The sequence below is a fragment of the Mya arenaria genome, chromosome 8, assembly GCF_026914265.1.
Source record: "Mya arenaria isolate MELC-2E11 chromosome 8, ASM2691426v1".
Lineage (NCBI taxonomy): Eukaryota > Metazoa > Mollusca > Bivalvia > Myida > Myidae > Mya > Mya arenaria.
Window position 1 is genome coordinate 19,197,388 of NC_069129.1, and position 16,194 is coordinate 19,213,581.

At 33.4% G+C, this 16,194-nt stretch overlaps 1 protein-coding gene and 1 long non-coding RNA gene across 4 annotated transcripts in view; one reads left to right on the forward strand and one right to left on the reverse strand.

The window, feature by feature from the left end:
* The first annotated feature begins 1,850 nt into the window (after positions 1 to 1,850).
* LOC128243536 (uncharacterized) lies at positions 1,851 to 5,212 on the forward strand. 3 transcript variants are annotated; one of them, XR_008262845.1, is made up of 6 exons: positions 1,851 to 1,933; positions 2,656 to 2,777; positions 3,028 to 3,180; positions 3,423 to 3,524; positions 3,742 to 3,877; positions 4,056 to 5,212. It is a non-coding gene; the product is annotated as an uncharacterized LOC128243536 (long non-coding RNA). The 3 variants fall into 3 exon arrangements; XR_008262846.1 differs by having other exon boundaries at positions 1,889 to 1,929; XR_008262847.1 differs by lacking the exon at positions 1,851 to 1,933 and adding an exon at positions 2,082 to 2,191.
* Positions 5,213 to 7,210: 1,998 nt separating this feature from the next.
* Positions 7,211 to 16,194, reverse strand: part of LOC128243530 (uncharacterized) — a 47,923-nt gene continuing 38,939 nt past the window's right edge. Inside the window, exons 2-3 of the mRNA XM_052961358.1 lie at positions 13,178 to 13,845; positions 7,211 to 13,027 (exon numbers count right to left, since the gene is read on the reverse strand). Of these exons, the coding sequence (XP_052817318.1) occupies positions 8,781 to 13,027; positions 13,178 to 13,845 (4,915 nt within the window). The 3' untranslated portion in view covers positions 7,211 to 8,780. The remainder of the gene's footprint in view (positions 13,028 to 13,177; positions 13,846 to 16,194) is intronic.

Genomic DNA, 16,194 nt, shown 5'->3' on the forward strand with positions numbered 1-16,194 from the left:
ACAGGACTAGTATGTCCCAGTCATGTGCCTCATTCATCAATAGCATCCACTTGCAGAATTCTGCGAGCTAAACCTAAATTAATTCGCAATATCTTGTTTTCATTAGCATTCTTCGAGTATGCGAGTCCAAATTTTAACCCTGAGTTAAGGCATATACATTATAATATTAAAGTAGCATTTCAGTAGTATTTGTTACAAACAAAAGACAGTTTTTGTAAATTTCTTCTGAGCAATAATAGAAATATAAATGTACTTCAGCTGATTGTCTTTGCATTGATATTTTATCTGATTTGTAACATTATTCAGAATTATTCTAAAGACAGAAGTTGAACTAGTTAAGATTGTAGAAAGAGGCGGTTTCGGTCACAGTAGGGACAGCCTTTCTTGAATGCAGCGGTGCAATTTGAATGGTAGTGGTGTGGTAGTGCTCTTTATATATATTTATCTCCAATTTTTGCGGCCCTTACCCAATGAACAAAAAAGAAAATGTGGGAGGCCTTAATGACTACTGCCCACTGTTATATAAGAATTATAAAATTACTGAACAGTTCATGAACGGTATTATTTCTGTTGTGAAAGAAATTCTTGATTGCTTGTAACTGTTTTATCGAGTTTATTTAGACAATTTTTATTAATGTCTTTCAGATAGAAATAAGCTTTGTAGATCAATAAGAAATATGATTGTTTTTTTTCTTTCCAATTGCAATAAAAGCTGCACTCTCACAGATTGAACGTTTTGACATTATTTATTTTTGTCTTGGAACGAGCCAAGTTTTGCGAAAATGCATAAAAACCAGTTATATTAGACCGCTGACAAACAATTAGATCGCAGATTTTTATACTTAAGTTCAAAAATTGATGTTTATTAATGCATTATTCCTAAACCGTTAGACATAAAACATTAATTTTCAAACGGAAATAGGAAAATCTGCTATCTGGTCTTTTGTCGGCAATCTTTTATCATTGGTTTACAGATATTTACGCAAAAATTTGCTCTTTCCCAGACAAAAAATAAAACAATTTGTAAAATCGGTATATCTGTGAGAGAGCAGCTTTAAGACATGTATTCATTTTGTTGATTATTTTTGTCAATTTTACTTTGTACGTGCTTTTTTGTTACAATGTTCATGGTTTAAAAATAAAGATATATTTTTTTTATAGAGTTAGATTTCTGTGTTTGTTGTCATTATCATATCTGAGGTATATGTTGTATTATATGTACCAATGTTTTAAATAATGCATCAAATAAATCTAGTTTTACTTAAAATAAGTAGTCTATACACATGGACGATACTTGTCGACACTGGAACACGTTTAGAGACCAAAGCGTCACCACCATAACAACCACCATCGTCGTCCTCCTACCCCCTCGTCTTCGTCCTCCTCCTCGTCGTCGTCGTTCTCCTCCTCCTCCTCCTCCTCCTCCTCATCATCATCATCATCGTTTAATGGGTCAACACAATTATCATACATTGTTACTGTTGATAAATTAGAGCATAACATATGTGACCACAGTGACTTGGAGGGAATGTGCTGAATTTTGACCTCTACAAAATTTAGTAACATTTTACCTAAAATAACCTAAAATATATTTTTTTTTCTTCAGATTCATCAAAGGGTCACTCATAACAACTATCTAGCATAAATAACTATGAATTACGGCACTTTTACAAAGTCAGAAAATCTCGATTTGTCTAAATAGAGTACTCTTTTTAGACAAATCGAGATTTCCTGACTTTTTAGACAAATCGAGATTTTCTGACTTTGTAAATGTAATATTCATAGAAATAGTGTTTTTTAACCACTTTCTTTCGTATTGTTTATTACTTTCAGTGTTATCTCCCGTAGTTATCATGTGCATTTTTTTAACCCAAATTTGAGGATGTAGGTCAAGCTGAACCAAACGCATTTACATCAAATTAGAAATTTGTAGGTAAGTAGAATTATTTTCATTGTTTAAGCATATAATTTTACAAATGTGTATATCTTTAATGTAATGCAATATATTCTAAATTCGGTCAAATGGATGGAAATTGATTGCAGGAAAAGAAAGCGGAAGTGAAATTTGTCAGTCTGACATTGAAAATGTAAACAGAAACAAAATCCAGCAGATATTCTCTTTTTTGCATACTTATGATGACTGAAAAAGGACATAAGCAATTTTTCATCATCTCACCGCAGCCAACTATCAGTACAATTATTGATGGATTTTACGAATTAATTTTGAGTTGCAGTTTAACTGTCTTTTTAGCTATGTTGAAGATGAATTTAAAGTTGTAGATGAACTTTTTAGGCAATGTTGATTTATGTGCATAACATACCATCTCATGAGGTTCAGGTGAATTGAAATAAATTTCTGTTATGATGAAGATGATCATGATGATTATGAAAATAATAGACTAATGCAATTGGGGGATACATATTTTTAAATAGAATTAGAGAACAATACTGTAAAAGCCAGGGCCATATTAATGACTGTAGCTGCAAGCTGCTTTTTGAGTATGCATGACACTCAGACTACCAGGAACTTTCTTTGGCATGCAATATTGTGTACATGTTGATCAGCCGGGCCATCATCCCAACAATACACAGTTAAAGATTTGTATTTCTGTAAATACATATTTTAGAACATTATGATCAAATGTAAAATTTCAGGTAAAGCACCTGCTGTACATAGAACAACAATCCATTACAGCTTTGACTATGCCGAGCAGGTCTTCTACCCATACTGGGCACAGCAAGAGGGCCCTGCTTTGAAGTGTTCTGTAAATCATATGGTAAATTTTATTTATAAATTGAGTGGTTAATACAGTTTTGCCATCTGAGTAAATGGGAAAATGGAAAACCTTTATATTTTGTAGATTCACTGAAAAAACAGAGAAGTGCTCACATTTGCTCTGCGGCGCTCTTGTTTAAATATTTTATATCACCTTTATTCAAAGTTCTTACTTGAACATAAAATTAAAGTGTAAATACATATATATATATATATACAACTTTTCCATTTCAAAGTGTTGTTTTTTTCAGGTTCACAGATATTTATCTCAGTGATGGAGGGTTTAGCTGTTATGTGGCCAATGGTGTGGTACCTCATTTTCAACATCATCCATATTAAGAAGAACCTGCATACCTGCACATTGACAACTGTGTTGGGCGGAACAAAAACAATGCAGTCATTGAGTATGATTGACAAAAACAGTGTTGAAGTACATCACTTATGCACTGCATATTGACACATGAGATCATTAGAATAACAAAACAATGTAACATTGATTATATTTTCAATACAAGTAATCAGAAATCTCAAAATATTCATTTATCTTATAAAAATAGTTCTGGCTAAAATCTGTTCTCTTACTTTTCTAAATGTCATGGATTGAAGGTAATCAGTTCAATAAATTGTATGTAATTCTATGTTTAAGGGTCTGATGTATTCTGAAGGGGCTACATAGAGAAATAGCATTTACTTAAACGGGAGCGGGTGAAATAAAGTTATGTCCTGTCTGAGATTTGGTCTGTTGAAGGTAAGTTGTAAGAATGTTGTTGTTTTTTTTGTTTTTTTTAATTTTGGTGCTTTAAATGTTGATTTAAAGCCATATTTAAGGATTTTGTATATAAAAGTATTGAAGTTTGGTACTTTACTTAAACACTGAAGTTGGTTATAATACCTTATTATGTAAAAGAAAGCTTGTGTTAAAACAATAGGTATAATATCATAATATAAACAACATGTTTATTTAGTTAGACCAAATGGAGGCAGCACACATCCTTTGTGGATTGATGACCTTGGCAAACTGGTTATATTCTTTGACTGGTTGGAGTACACCAAGAGACCCCTGAAGTCCATTCCAAACTTGAGGAAATATCATCACTTCAGGTATAACAAAAGTATAATAGACAGTATCACTGCCTGTGTATGTAATTCTATGAACAGAAGTCCAAAATAATTTTAGACATTATTTTCATTTTATTCAGATGTGAGTTTTGATGTTCAAGTTCATTTGGACAATTTATTCCAAACACTAAGTATTGTACATATGAACATTATTTTGCAGAACTTCAGCTGACAACCCAGTGAGTGAATTCATGAGAGAGCATGCCAAGGACAGTGAGATTGATGTTAAAATCGACAACCCCACAACAATGGCTTTTCCATGGAGAGTACCCTGAACGCATCCAACTAAAAGGACTTGATGCAAAAAGGCTCTGGTCCCTTAAATAAGTGAAAAAACTTTTCAGTATACTGATATGTGATCTTTATAAACTAATTCTAAGATTTGAGAATGATCCATTACTGAGCTGATGAAAACGTGTATCAATTTTTTATTGACAATTATTTATTTAATAGAAACATGTTTATGTGAAATAAGGCTACCAGTGATTTCGAGTGATAAACTACATGGTTTTAGCAAATGAGTGATAGAAGTGATAGAACTTTTACCTATGAATAAGCATGAGAATATCATTCGTCATGTACTAAGTGGCCATTTGCTACTACATAATGACGTGTACATGCTAAGTAGTTAGTATGTTAAATAAATTGTTTTCATTTTGTAAATGTGCCCATTTATTAACTGATCTTAATATACAATAGTGTAATTGTGTAGTATTGTTATGTTTATTAACCACCATTTCATGTGAGCAATGAATAACTATACAAAAATTTGAGGTAAATTGGTAAAGTTGGTGTGATCATAATCCTGTTTGTGGCCTGTTGCCATGGTAACCAGGATAAAAAACAAACCCTTAAAGACCATTCAAATAAGATAAATTGTAGTAAATTACAGTAGTAACATACTTTAACCTCTAGATATACATTGGTTTGTATAAGGTGCAAGTTCCAACCTAATATTGTGAAAATTTTCCAATAAACTACGGTACTTGGCGAACAGTTTTTATTTATTCTGACATTTGTCAAATACATTAACCAGGTACAGTAAGGTTTGAGGATATCAATTAACAAATCAATTATTATTGAATGCTTCAGATGACATTTATTGTATATTTAAATGCAAATTTAACCCCAAAACGCCTTTTTTTCAATAATGGTTGCCATGGTAACCAATTAATTTTCATTTATTTTCTCAATAATAATTGAGAATGGTTTTGAAAATATGTTGTTGTCGTTATAATGTGGGAATTGTGTATATTGTAGTAATGCATATTTATTGCATCTGTGAATACAAATGTTTCAATAAATTCTTGAACTTCACCGAACTTCCAGCTGTTTCTTAAACAAGTGCCCTTCTAGTATTTGTCATAATTTCGTTAAAAATAGGAATTTTTGAATTTTCTCTTCAGTACTTTTATCCAAAAGAATAGGACTGTCAGAAATTACTCATATCTTATTCTCGCCCAAAAAGTGGTTTCGGGCAGAAAATCCCCTGACTGGTCATATTATGTTAACCAGTGTTCAGTTAAAGTTAAACGCGAGCAAATTGAAACATTTCTTCGCCATCCACGGGCGTACACAGAGGAGCAAAAACTTTTATGCAAGATTTGACGTTATATGGGGACGCCCCTTTCGCCAAAACGGAACTTGATGGTCTCGGAATGTGGCGTGTAGTGTATGGGAAGGGGAGTTAACTATAAAAATATTGGTTTATTTTAGTTCAAAGGTGCATTACATATACAAAAATGCATAACATGTTTATTACGGTGATAGTGATGCATTAACGCGATCATGGGCGCAACTGACTTGTGATAATATTCAATATTCATGATAACCTTAAGAACATTACAGTTATTTGTACGTGGTACAGTGTTCATATATAACAGTATTCAGGAAGTGTCAAATTAGGAAAAAAAAACAATGAGCATAAATCATAAACGCATCAATTTAATTTGAACTCGTGTAAATAAAGAAGCGTTTTTTGGTCTTGTACAATTATATCGTACTCTTTATATATCAATGCACTAAAAATGGCCCAAGATATCGATTACCAATTGGTGTAACATCAGCCAATGTTATATAAAACCAAAACTTAATAACGTTCACAATGCCATAAATTTTTACATTGTAATGTATTGTATGATAGCTCTCCATAAAACCGGAGGAGCCGTGTTGCCTTTTACCGAGGTAAACTCCAAAAAGTCCATCAGCGAATTTCACTAGGGAACCAAAACCTTTGTAAAAACACAATGTAGCCGGACTCAAAAATATATAAAACGGATGAAGCAATGTTTGTAAAAATGCTACCATTAACATGTTTTTGGTCTGTATAGTTCCTACTAGAATGTAACGAATAATGTGTAACAAATGTTTAGACTATATGCGAAGAATGCGCTCAGGTATACCCGACGGTCTAAGGAACTGGTTATGCTTTTAGAAAATATCTGTTTAAATTTGCAGATGGTGCATCGCCTGTAGTTTGTGCAGACAAACGTTGAAATGGGTTTCATAGAAATCAAAGGCCATTGGAATAGCATAAGCTTCAATCATTGGAATTGCCGAAACATCACATGAACTTAGTTGAAGTATTTATGCTGCAAAATTGGGATAAAGCTAACATGAATGCATATCAGGGGCGTCAACCGTCTGGCTAAGCTGTGTAGTATTACCTGCCACACTATTGCCTTTGGCTGACAAACTTCGGAAAAGCAGAAATAGTGTTTTTTATATATTGATCGGAGCCCGATTCTAAGCTAGAGGTTACTTTGACTAACTGACCTCAAAATCAAAAGGCTCTATCTGCTGGGCATGACCAACCTGCTTACAAATCATACTAACCCTAGGTCTAAGCGTTCTTCAGATATTGACCGGAAACCGTTTGGACGGACGGATGAACGGACACACTCTTTGGGGCATAAACATCCCAGGTTCTTTAACACTAACGGTTAGGATATTAAGTTTTTATGTTTTAAGTTATGTGTTAAGTGTGACACAAGCTTTGGGAGAATAACGAAAATTCTATACTCTTCCAATCAGGGGTATGATAATACAAACTGAGCTGGAACTATTTAAACATTGTTCACAAATGTTCATGGTCAAATGAAAAAAAAATACAACAAAAGTTTGAACATAAGTTATGTGTATAACATAAATTAATGTACATGTATTATTACAGATATTATTAAGTTATTATATCATATGAACAGTGAAATACTTGACCTATGAAAATGACTTAAGTTAGTAAATGACTCAAGATGTTTTATGAATACCAGCCCCGGGGCATGTATGTGAAAATGAATTGAAAGTAATGATAACAAGTAAAATGGGTTTTTTTATTATCAAAAATGAGCACTTATGAAATGTAAAATAAAGTCCACATAATTATATACTCGGGAATTTGCTAGAATACAATGGTCTGAATAACAAACTGAGCTGTAATTAGAGGAATGCAAGAAGTAAAACAGGGCCCATATTACAGAAGGATCTTAAGTATATTTTAAATATTTCCAATAAATTAGAAAAAAAACGATACATTTCCAAAATAATATTAGTCCGTTTAGTAATGTAAACTTATCGAAATGTTTGTATATCCAAACGACTTATCGTAACCTTTTTGATATATTTTTTGGATAAAATAATGCAATTATTGTTATAACACACACGCCATAAAACTGTTCGATTAGTCCAAGTATAGCGCGCACAAAGTCACTACGATAATTATGTGTTTGCATATCACGTGAATTTCTTAATACGAAGAAAACCAAATTGCATTATGTTTGTCGTATTATGCCCGGGAAAAATAGACTGACAGCGCGAAATAGATATAAAAATACATTCTGCTTTAAAACAGGATCGGGCAACGGCGAAACTATATTTTAACATATAATTAATATCATAAAAAATGAGCATTAACAATTATTACTTTTCTCGCACGTTATATGTTAAAGGAATACCCAACGGAGTATTGATGTTAAATCGTATATCCGAAAGTTAACAGAGACATGTTAGTATAACAATACTGACAAGAAAACAAAAATATAAGAAAAGAAAGAGTTATTAACTCTTGACTTTAACTCCTATACAATACAGTTTTTCGTACATAGTACAAAGTACATAGTTAAATTGATAAAATTTTGATCACATACCATTACGTATGAAATACATAATCACGACATGATATGAAAATCATATACTAACACATGTACATTCATTACTATTAATTCCAATATTGGCCTTAGTTGCATATAACAATCATTAGAACATAACGCCATACTACAATGATAATATCGAAATGGCATACTACAATATTGACAACAAAATTGTATACAGTACTACAATAATAACAACATAATGACATATTAAAATAATAACATGAACATGGCATATTTTAATAATAACAATAAATGGCTTACTACAAAAATGGACATAACAATCATAAAAACAAAATGGCAAACTACATAAATAACAACACAATGGCACATTACAATTATAAGAAAATAATGGCATATTACAAAAATAACAAAATAATGACATATAACAGCATAATGATTAATAAAGTCTTAGATATAAATAGAAAACACAGCTCTGTCTCAACTTAATTTAATGTTTAATAAATATTTATTAACCCCTCCGGACGAAGACCTAGACTACATTCAAACCAAAGAGTGATTAGCTAAGCTATACAAACGATATGTAATAGAAAATTAACTTAGGAACAATACAAGTTATTGTAATGCACAATATCAATACTCATTTGTTACTTCCTGCACTTGTATTTTTTTAACAATGATATAATATATATATATATAATATATATATAATCATACGTTTGAAATATTAGACGTTTGGCTCTTAGAAAACATATGTCTGTACCTAAGTATGTAAACAATTAATTTTCATTATCAGGTGCATTCTTGAACTTTTCATAAATTTTGCGTATTTCTTCACTTGACAAAACAGACCTTGTGTATTGCAAATAAGGCAACATGTTTTGAAAATATTTAATCTCAACTCTTAAATTATGTCCAAACGAATAACTTGCTAGTGATAAAGATCCCTTTGCTTCCGTGTATTCTACTTTGTATATTGTATTATCAATAGTTGTCACAGTTGGCTGTTCTGCGATTGCGAGTTGTTTGTTGTCACTGTTTTTCAAAATAGTTTGAAATGTTTTGTTTGTCCTGTCATAAATACGAGAAAGAGATAATGGAGTAAAATTGTCCAAATTTGAACAAGTCAAAATACCCTTTCCAAAGTACTTGACGCATGTTTCTATCGTGTTTGAATAGCCGTAAACTGACAACAAATGAATAAATGAGAAATTTGCAGAATTTTCTTTGCAAACAAAGGATTCCGGTATACGTTTATTGTGGATATCAATGAAGTTTGCGAAGAATTGATCATTTCTTTCGGGAAGAAAAAACGGATATTGGAGAAAAAGTACGTCATTTCTAATCATTAGAATGAGTAAATCATTGTTTTCTTGTATACCACTTTTCGTGGCTGTCGTGGCATTAAACATGTTCATGATTTGTTTATATGTGCTGAAATGATAGTCTACGAGATCTGTATTGTTTAAAGATGTGTCATTAAATAAGGTAATAGGCAATTCCTCAATATCATCGTAGTGGTTATAGGAGCGGAGTAAGAGTTCCTCAGGAGAAACTTTAGTTTCAACACCTTTGTCCATGAATAACTTCATCAACATTGCTGACTTACTGTCTATAGCTAATTCCAAGAGATTCAATCCCTGTTGATCCACACAAGATGATAACATTACATCATCTGTCAATTCAATCATAAGTTCAAATACACGAAGATATTTTGTTTCATATGCATAACCGAATTTGCTATTTAAATTTCCTTGAAATCGTGATATTTTACGCGTAAACATATGTGCTAAGCAGATATTGCGTAGTCTATGGCATGTAGAACACATCAAAATATCATATCTGTTGAAATCAGGTCTGTGCTGATTCTTAATTTTATGTAGAAGAAATGACAAAAAGTTGTTTGTAATATGTCCATTGTTGTCCAAGTCAAGAATAGTAGCGAACAGATTTGAATTAAATAACTGGTCAGTTGAAATGATGTGTTTCAAGTAAATGTTAACTAGATTATAACTTTGTTTAAGAAGGAGGTGTTGCAAAATAGCAATCTTCTCTTCCATCTTAAAAATCCCAAAACGACTTAAAATGCGAGATGCTAAGGAAAAACAGAATTCACTCGCCGAAAGCTTTTTCTGTTCGTGCTCATTTGAATGTCGACTTGTCAAAAAACTATCTAAAACTATTTCAGTTCGTACATAATTGCGCCCAGGCATATATTTTGCTAGATATGTAATTTCTGCCTTTCCTTTTGACGAACCTCTTTGTAATAACTCCAAAATGACATTGAGCTTCTTTGCTACCAGATAATTTAGTAATTCAAAATGCCCGTTCTTAACGATGTCATGAAGCATACTGTTACCGTTTTCATCTGACATCATCGAAATATCAACGTTAAACTTTTCAATCATAAGTTTGAACATTTCGATCCATATTTTGTCAGTGGCGTCCTTAGCGTATTCTTCTTCGTTATTTGACAGTTTGAGCAGGTACAACACATATACTTCAAAATTGTGTCCAAATCCGGACTTTGACTTTGACAACGTGCCATAGTTATTGATGAAGTAAAGGAAGGTATCGAATGCTCTACAGTGAATCGTTGAATGAAACGCATTTGTGTTATTAAAGCAAAGTAGTGTTTCAAACAGCATCTCATGACGTTGCAGTAAAAAGTGAAGATATTCAACGTTGTTTCCACATGCTGCATAATGGATAGGTAAACAATTGTCTTCGTCTCTTCGATTAAAGTCCAAATTTGAATTATCAATTATATTTTGTGATACAACAGACATTGGCGAAATGGCGTGCTCAATACCGTGTCCTGCTTTGCATTTCATATTGTTTAATTTTGCCAGTTCTGTGTGGTGTATTTGTATATTGTCTTTTAACATGGGCACTTTCTGGCATTGAACTTTTATTTTGTGCGCGTTGCTCACTTCAAAGAAAAGTTTAACCATTTCAGAACGATTACTTTGAAGTGCAGCGATAAGCGGAGGGCGACCTCCTCGATCCAAACAATGAAGCGTTGAATGCTTGCTGTCCTTCAACAATTCTCTAACAACCTTTATGTGATTCTGTCGAATAGCTGCATGTAAGGCGGATTCACATGACAATTCGCTCCAGTCATCGTAAAGAACGTACATCGAATCAGGGAACATGTGTCCTTGTACTCTAGCCGCGCCGTTTGGAATCCAGTATAATTTATTTGTGCATAACACACATTCGTCATAAATACCTGCATCTAAAAGGAATTTTACAATTTCAATATTGCCCTTTTCAGCTGCAAAGTATAAACATTTCCAGTCCAAAAATGAGCGATTGAACTGCAAAAACACTTCAACCACTTCACTACGATTAAACATGCAAGCAAGATGCCACGGTGAGAGGTTTAATCCGTTTCGTTCATATAGCTTATAAGAGGAGAACAATTCATCGTGTAAAACTAGTCCGACAGTTTCTGTGTGTCCGTATTGTGCTGCTATGTCTAGCAACCCGTAATTCCAATGCTTAAAATTAGTTGCTACCTCCAAAGCGTCATGCATCGTTAACATATTTGGAAACGTCGGCATGCGAAAGTGTATATCCGCTCCGTGATTAACCAGTTGCTTTAAAGCGTACGTATATCCGTTTTCTGCAGCAATAAATCCCACTGAAATGTTCTCAGCACTAAAGTGATTGCCCCCTGGAAAGTGGTGGAACAATACCTCCGGTATTTCTTTCATTTTTCCTTTTTTAATTATTCTTACCACAGGTCCTTCATGAAATTTCCCCTCCATTTTAAAAATGACATGTTTCGGAATGTTCATAAACTTTTCTTGAAGACCTGAATCCTCTTTAGCATAGTGTATGTGTAAAAGTAAATCGGTGACGTCAAACGTGAAATTAGATGTTTTCAAATTGTGCAGAATAAAATGCGCATTGGCTTTATGACCATTAGAAAGGGAGAGTCTATACTCACTGGGGCAATTTTCTAGCAGCCACTTAACTAAAGAAAAATGTTTGAACTCAATTTCTCCATTAACATTGTCTGTGAACTGCTGTATAATGGAAAGCTCCTTTTCAAACATTGAAAGTGATACATTGTCGACAGCCTTTAACGAAATGACTTTCCATATATTTTCTTGATATTTTTGAAGATAAGTTGTCAATAACGCTTCCAAAATGGATTTTGACAAATGAAACCCGTGGCCATACCATCTATCAAACTGGTCTAGATAATATCTATTCGAATCGCTTATTTCGTTCGTCTGTGTAGGATCTGCATTAACGGCAAGCAGGAAAATCGTTACGTTCTTTTCCCTAGAAGCATTGGACTGTTTGAAATATAGATCAATGTCAATTAAATTCCGGGGTTCAAGGTTATGAAAGTATTCTCTGTCTAAATTATTTTCAAGTCTTTCATTACGTGATATCCTTTTACTCGTGACCAGCAACTTGATCCAACTTGGCAACTCATTTGCACGGCGTCCCATGAGATTGAATATTTTGTTACTTTTTTCAAACGAAAAAGTTTCATAGCATTCATCCAAAGCATCGATTATTATGAGCCTGTATTCTTTACTTTCATGGGATATATTCGTTCGTTTTAAAGGGAAAATGATGCATTTATCTATACAACCAAACGGGTCAGAGTCGCATTGACCGGTTATAAAGGAATGCAAACATTCATCGTTAATAGCCTCGGTAAATTCTGGAATATTGTTTGAGATCATTGAAACTAGTCGTTGAATGAAGACGCCGGCGTCGTGTGTTTGCTTGACATCAAATTTACAAAGATGGAAAGCAATAAGACGTTTTCTCATTTCAATACCTTGGTCACCCTCGTTGGCACATGTAATGTGAGCAGCAATAGCAGATTTCCCATATCCTATGTCGGCTTCAAGTAGAATGCCATTTTTCTTTGTAGTTTTCAGTTGTTCGTCCAAAAACTGAAACATCCATTCCCGGCCAACGAGAGGTTTATGTTGTTTGAAGTAATCTAAAAGCGGCGGCGATGTTGGAACCAAAGCCGAATACTCTTGCAGGCAACCTGTACAATGTTAGCATTATCATTATCGTTCTATGTCGAAAAGTGTACTTTTAATTGATTGAATTGTAACTGTAAAATGGTCTAAAGAAATTATTCGGCTATGTTAATGAAATGAACATATGGCAAATTGTAATGAAACATAAATCTGACCCGTTTTCTCCATTAGTGGTTGGAATTGTAGTTTTCTGATGAACATCTGTAAGTATGGTTTCATTAGCAACAGTGCAGCTGCCAAAACGACAATTAACGCTGCTCTTGCAAACCATTTTATTTCGCTTAGAGTTATAAATGTTTTCGCTTGATCTTCACGTATCATGTTTAGATTTGTATTAATAGTTCGTATTCTCTCATTTTCTTCCTCTGTCTTTTTCAGTATTTCATCTAGACTGTTTTCAAATTTAAAAAGGTCACCACTTTCAAAGTCAGTGATATTGTTTTGTATCTCTTGGGGATTCTGTAAGTCTTTGGCCACATCCGCGTGATGAATAACCTGCCTTATGTTATGAAATATAGCTCGCTTGTCATTTTCATCTAGTGATGATCTGTGAGCTAATGTGTTTCTGCTTTTCCGAAGTTTCTCAGCCAAATCGAATAGTGTGTCAGGAAATTCTGAACACCGTTGCCACACATTTAACGACACTGATAAATCACTCGCATTCATGTCAGCTCTATCCCAGTTTTGCAGCATAAATACTTCAACTAGGTTCATGTGATGTTTCGGCCATTCCCATGATTGAAGCTTGTGCCATACCTGTTCCCTCGGACAGGTATGAAACCCAATCAACTCTTGTCTCCATAATTCACAGGTGATGCACCAGCTGCAAAATCAAACAGATATTATCTCAAAAGCTAAAACCATTCCTTGGGCCGTGAGATATACATGAGCGTTTTCTACCCATTTAGGAAAACATAAGTTATAACTTATTCGCTTATGTTAAGAAATGAACAGACCCAAACTCATGTAAATATAAGCAATTCTATAAACAAAGCTCCATCCATCGACATCTCGTTTAGTACGGCTACATAGTTTTATGCAAGGGTTTTGATTTCCAAGTAATTGTGTTATTTGCTCATGAAATTATTGGAGTTTTCATTTGGCAATAAGTGGCGCGTAACGCGACTAAAATGCAGAGTATAAATGGTTAAAGCAACAGAGTCTCTTTTAAAGTATACAGATTAACTTATTTTTATTAAACTAACATTTAATAATACATATATTTAAAGTAACATTTAATGTTCACATTAGTACCTATGTTAATTCAGAATTAATGGGTAATAAAATATTAACAAGCGCACATCTTGAGAATGTTTATTGTCAACAGCATTTTGTTGTCTCATGGAATGTGACCATTTAAACAATTAGTAAGACAGTTCATTGAAAGCATTTGTGAATGGAATTGTTTTTTATATGAAATATGTCGTTTAGTAGCTATAAAAGCTTTAAAAGGCAAAGCCTATTCTGTCAAAATATATACTATGGTGAATTGTATTAATGGCAGTATTGACCTTTGTTCAAAATACTTAAGCTCATTCGTTTTGTGTATTAGAGAGTCCGGAGGTGGTCCCCTTGGAGACAAGAAGCTGAAATGGGCTCGCATGTAATTGAGTTATGTTTCAGTAATGAGATTAGAACTTTATATTGTACTTAGAATTATATTAATATATTTAGAAAGAACATTTTAAATAAAGAATGAACATTGAAACAATTGTTGGTTAATAACTCAGAGTTCTATAAAGTTCTGAGAGTTCTGTGGCTGTAACGCTAAAATAAGCTTCTCCGGAATTAATTGTGGGATATCACACAAGAAACATATTTTTTTCTCTTTTCATTCTAAAGTAAATTCTTTACGTTAACTATCGCCATTAAAGTCTAGTTTCGATATCGCATATACTAATTGGTGCAAAATTATGGCATTAAGTTGGTGTAATATGAGTATAACGTTGGCTGATTTAATTCTTATTGATAATCTTTGGCCATTGTTAGTGCAGTGATAAATAAAGAGTAGGATCTAATTTCATATCACCAATATACACTTCTATATTGACACAAGTAAATCCATTGTTTCTTTTAGGTTTCATGCTCATTGTTTTTCAAGTTGACCCTTCCTGCATACTTTTGTATATGAACAAAGTACTACGTACAAATTATTTTCTTAAAGTTAGCATGGATATTGAATCTTATAAGATACCATGCGACCACGATGCCGTGAATGCATGACCATCACTTTAATAAACATGTCAGGCACAATGTACATGTTATGCACCATTGGACTTAAATTAACCGATGTTTACATAGTTAACATCCCCAGCCAATACCCGAGTATATCAGGTTCCGTTTTTGTGACAATGGCATCCCTATGTTACGTCAATACTTGACATGGAATGCTATTGAAGTGGATGCACTTCAATGTTTGCCCGTCGGTGGTTATAAATGTTTTACTTTCATGCGTACAAACACGAACTAAACACTGAACGACCTCCAATTTGTGTTTGCAAATCCTAGATTTCGCAAACTCAAGTACCTATAAATACGGTGTAATCGAATACTGGCCTATACTTTAGTTAGAAGGCTTCATTTAGGTATGATTTTGGTGTTTTTTGTTTGTGAAATGTTTTTGGAAGTTTGTCTAATTGACCCGCCAACTTCGGGCCCCAGCGGGGTTTTCGCAGAAAAACACGGGGTTTTTCACTATCCCGCGGGATTTTTCTCCCGTTTTCCAAAAGCTGGGAAAAATCCTGCGGGGTTTCAATAATACAAGATTCAAGTTAATTTAGCTCAAAACAACATCTTATATCAAAAGGAGCATTATGCTTCGACACCGGAAGTGAAATAACGCGAAACGAAAAAAACCCGCTTTTCAGTACGGGGTTTTTCTCCTGCGGGATAAAACTCCAAGATTTTACCGATAATGCAAAATCCGTAAAAACCCCACTTCTGAGCTATTATATTATTGTTATGATGTTAATTATCACTTGTTTAAGGATTTTGAAATACTTGCTTTTATTTAAAGAACAACAGAAAATTTATGTGTGTTTTTTACGGGAGAAAAACCCAGCAAAACCTGTTTTGACTATTTATGATTTAAAACGCGATTATTGCACTTCATTGAAAGCAAAAACGAATGTTACTACATATATATCTTATATGTTTAATATAACAACCATGT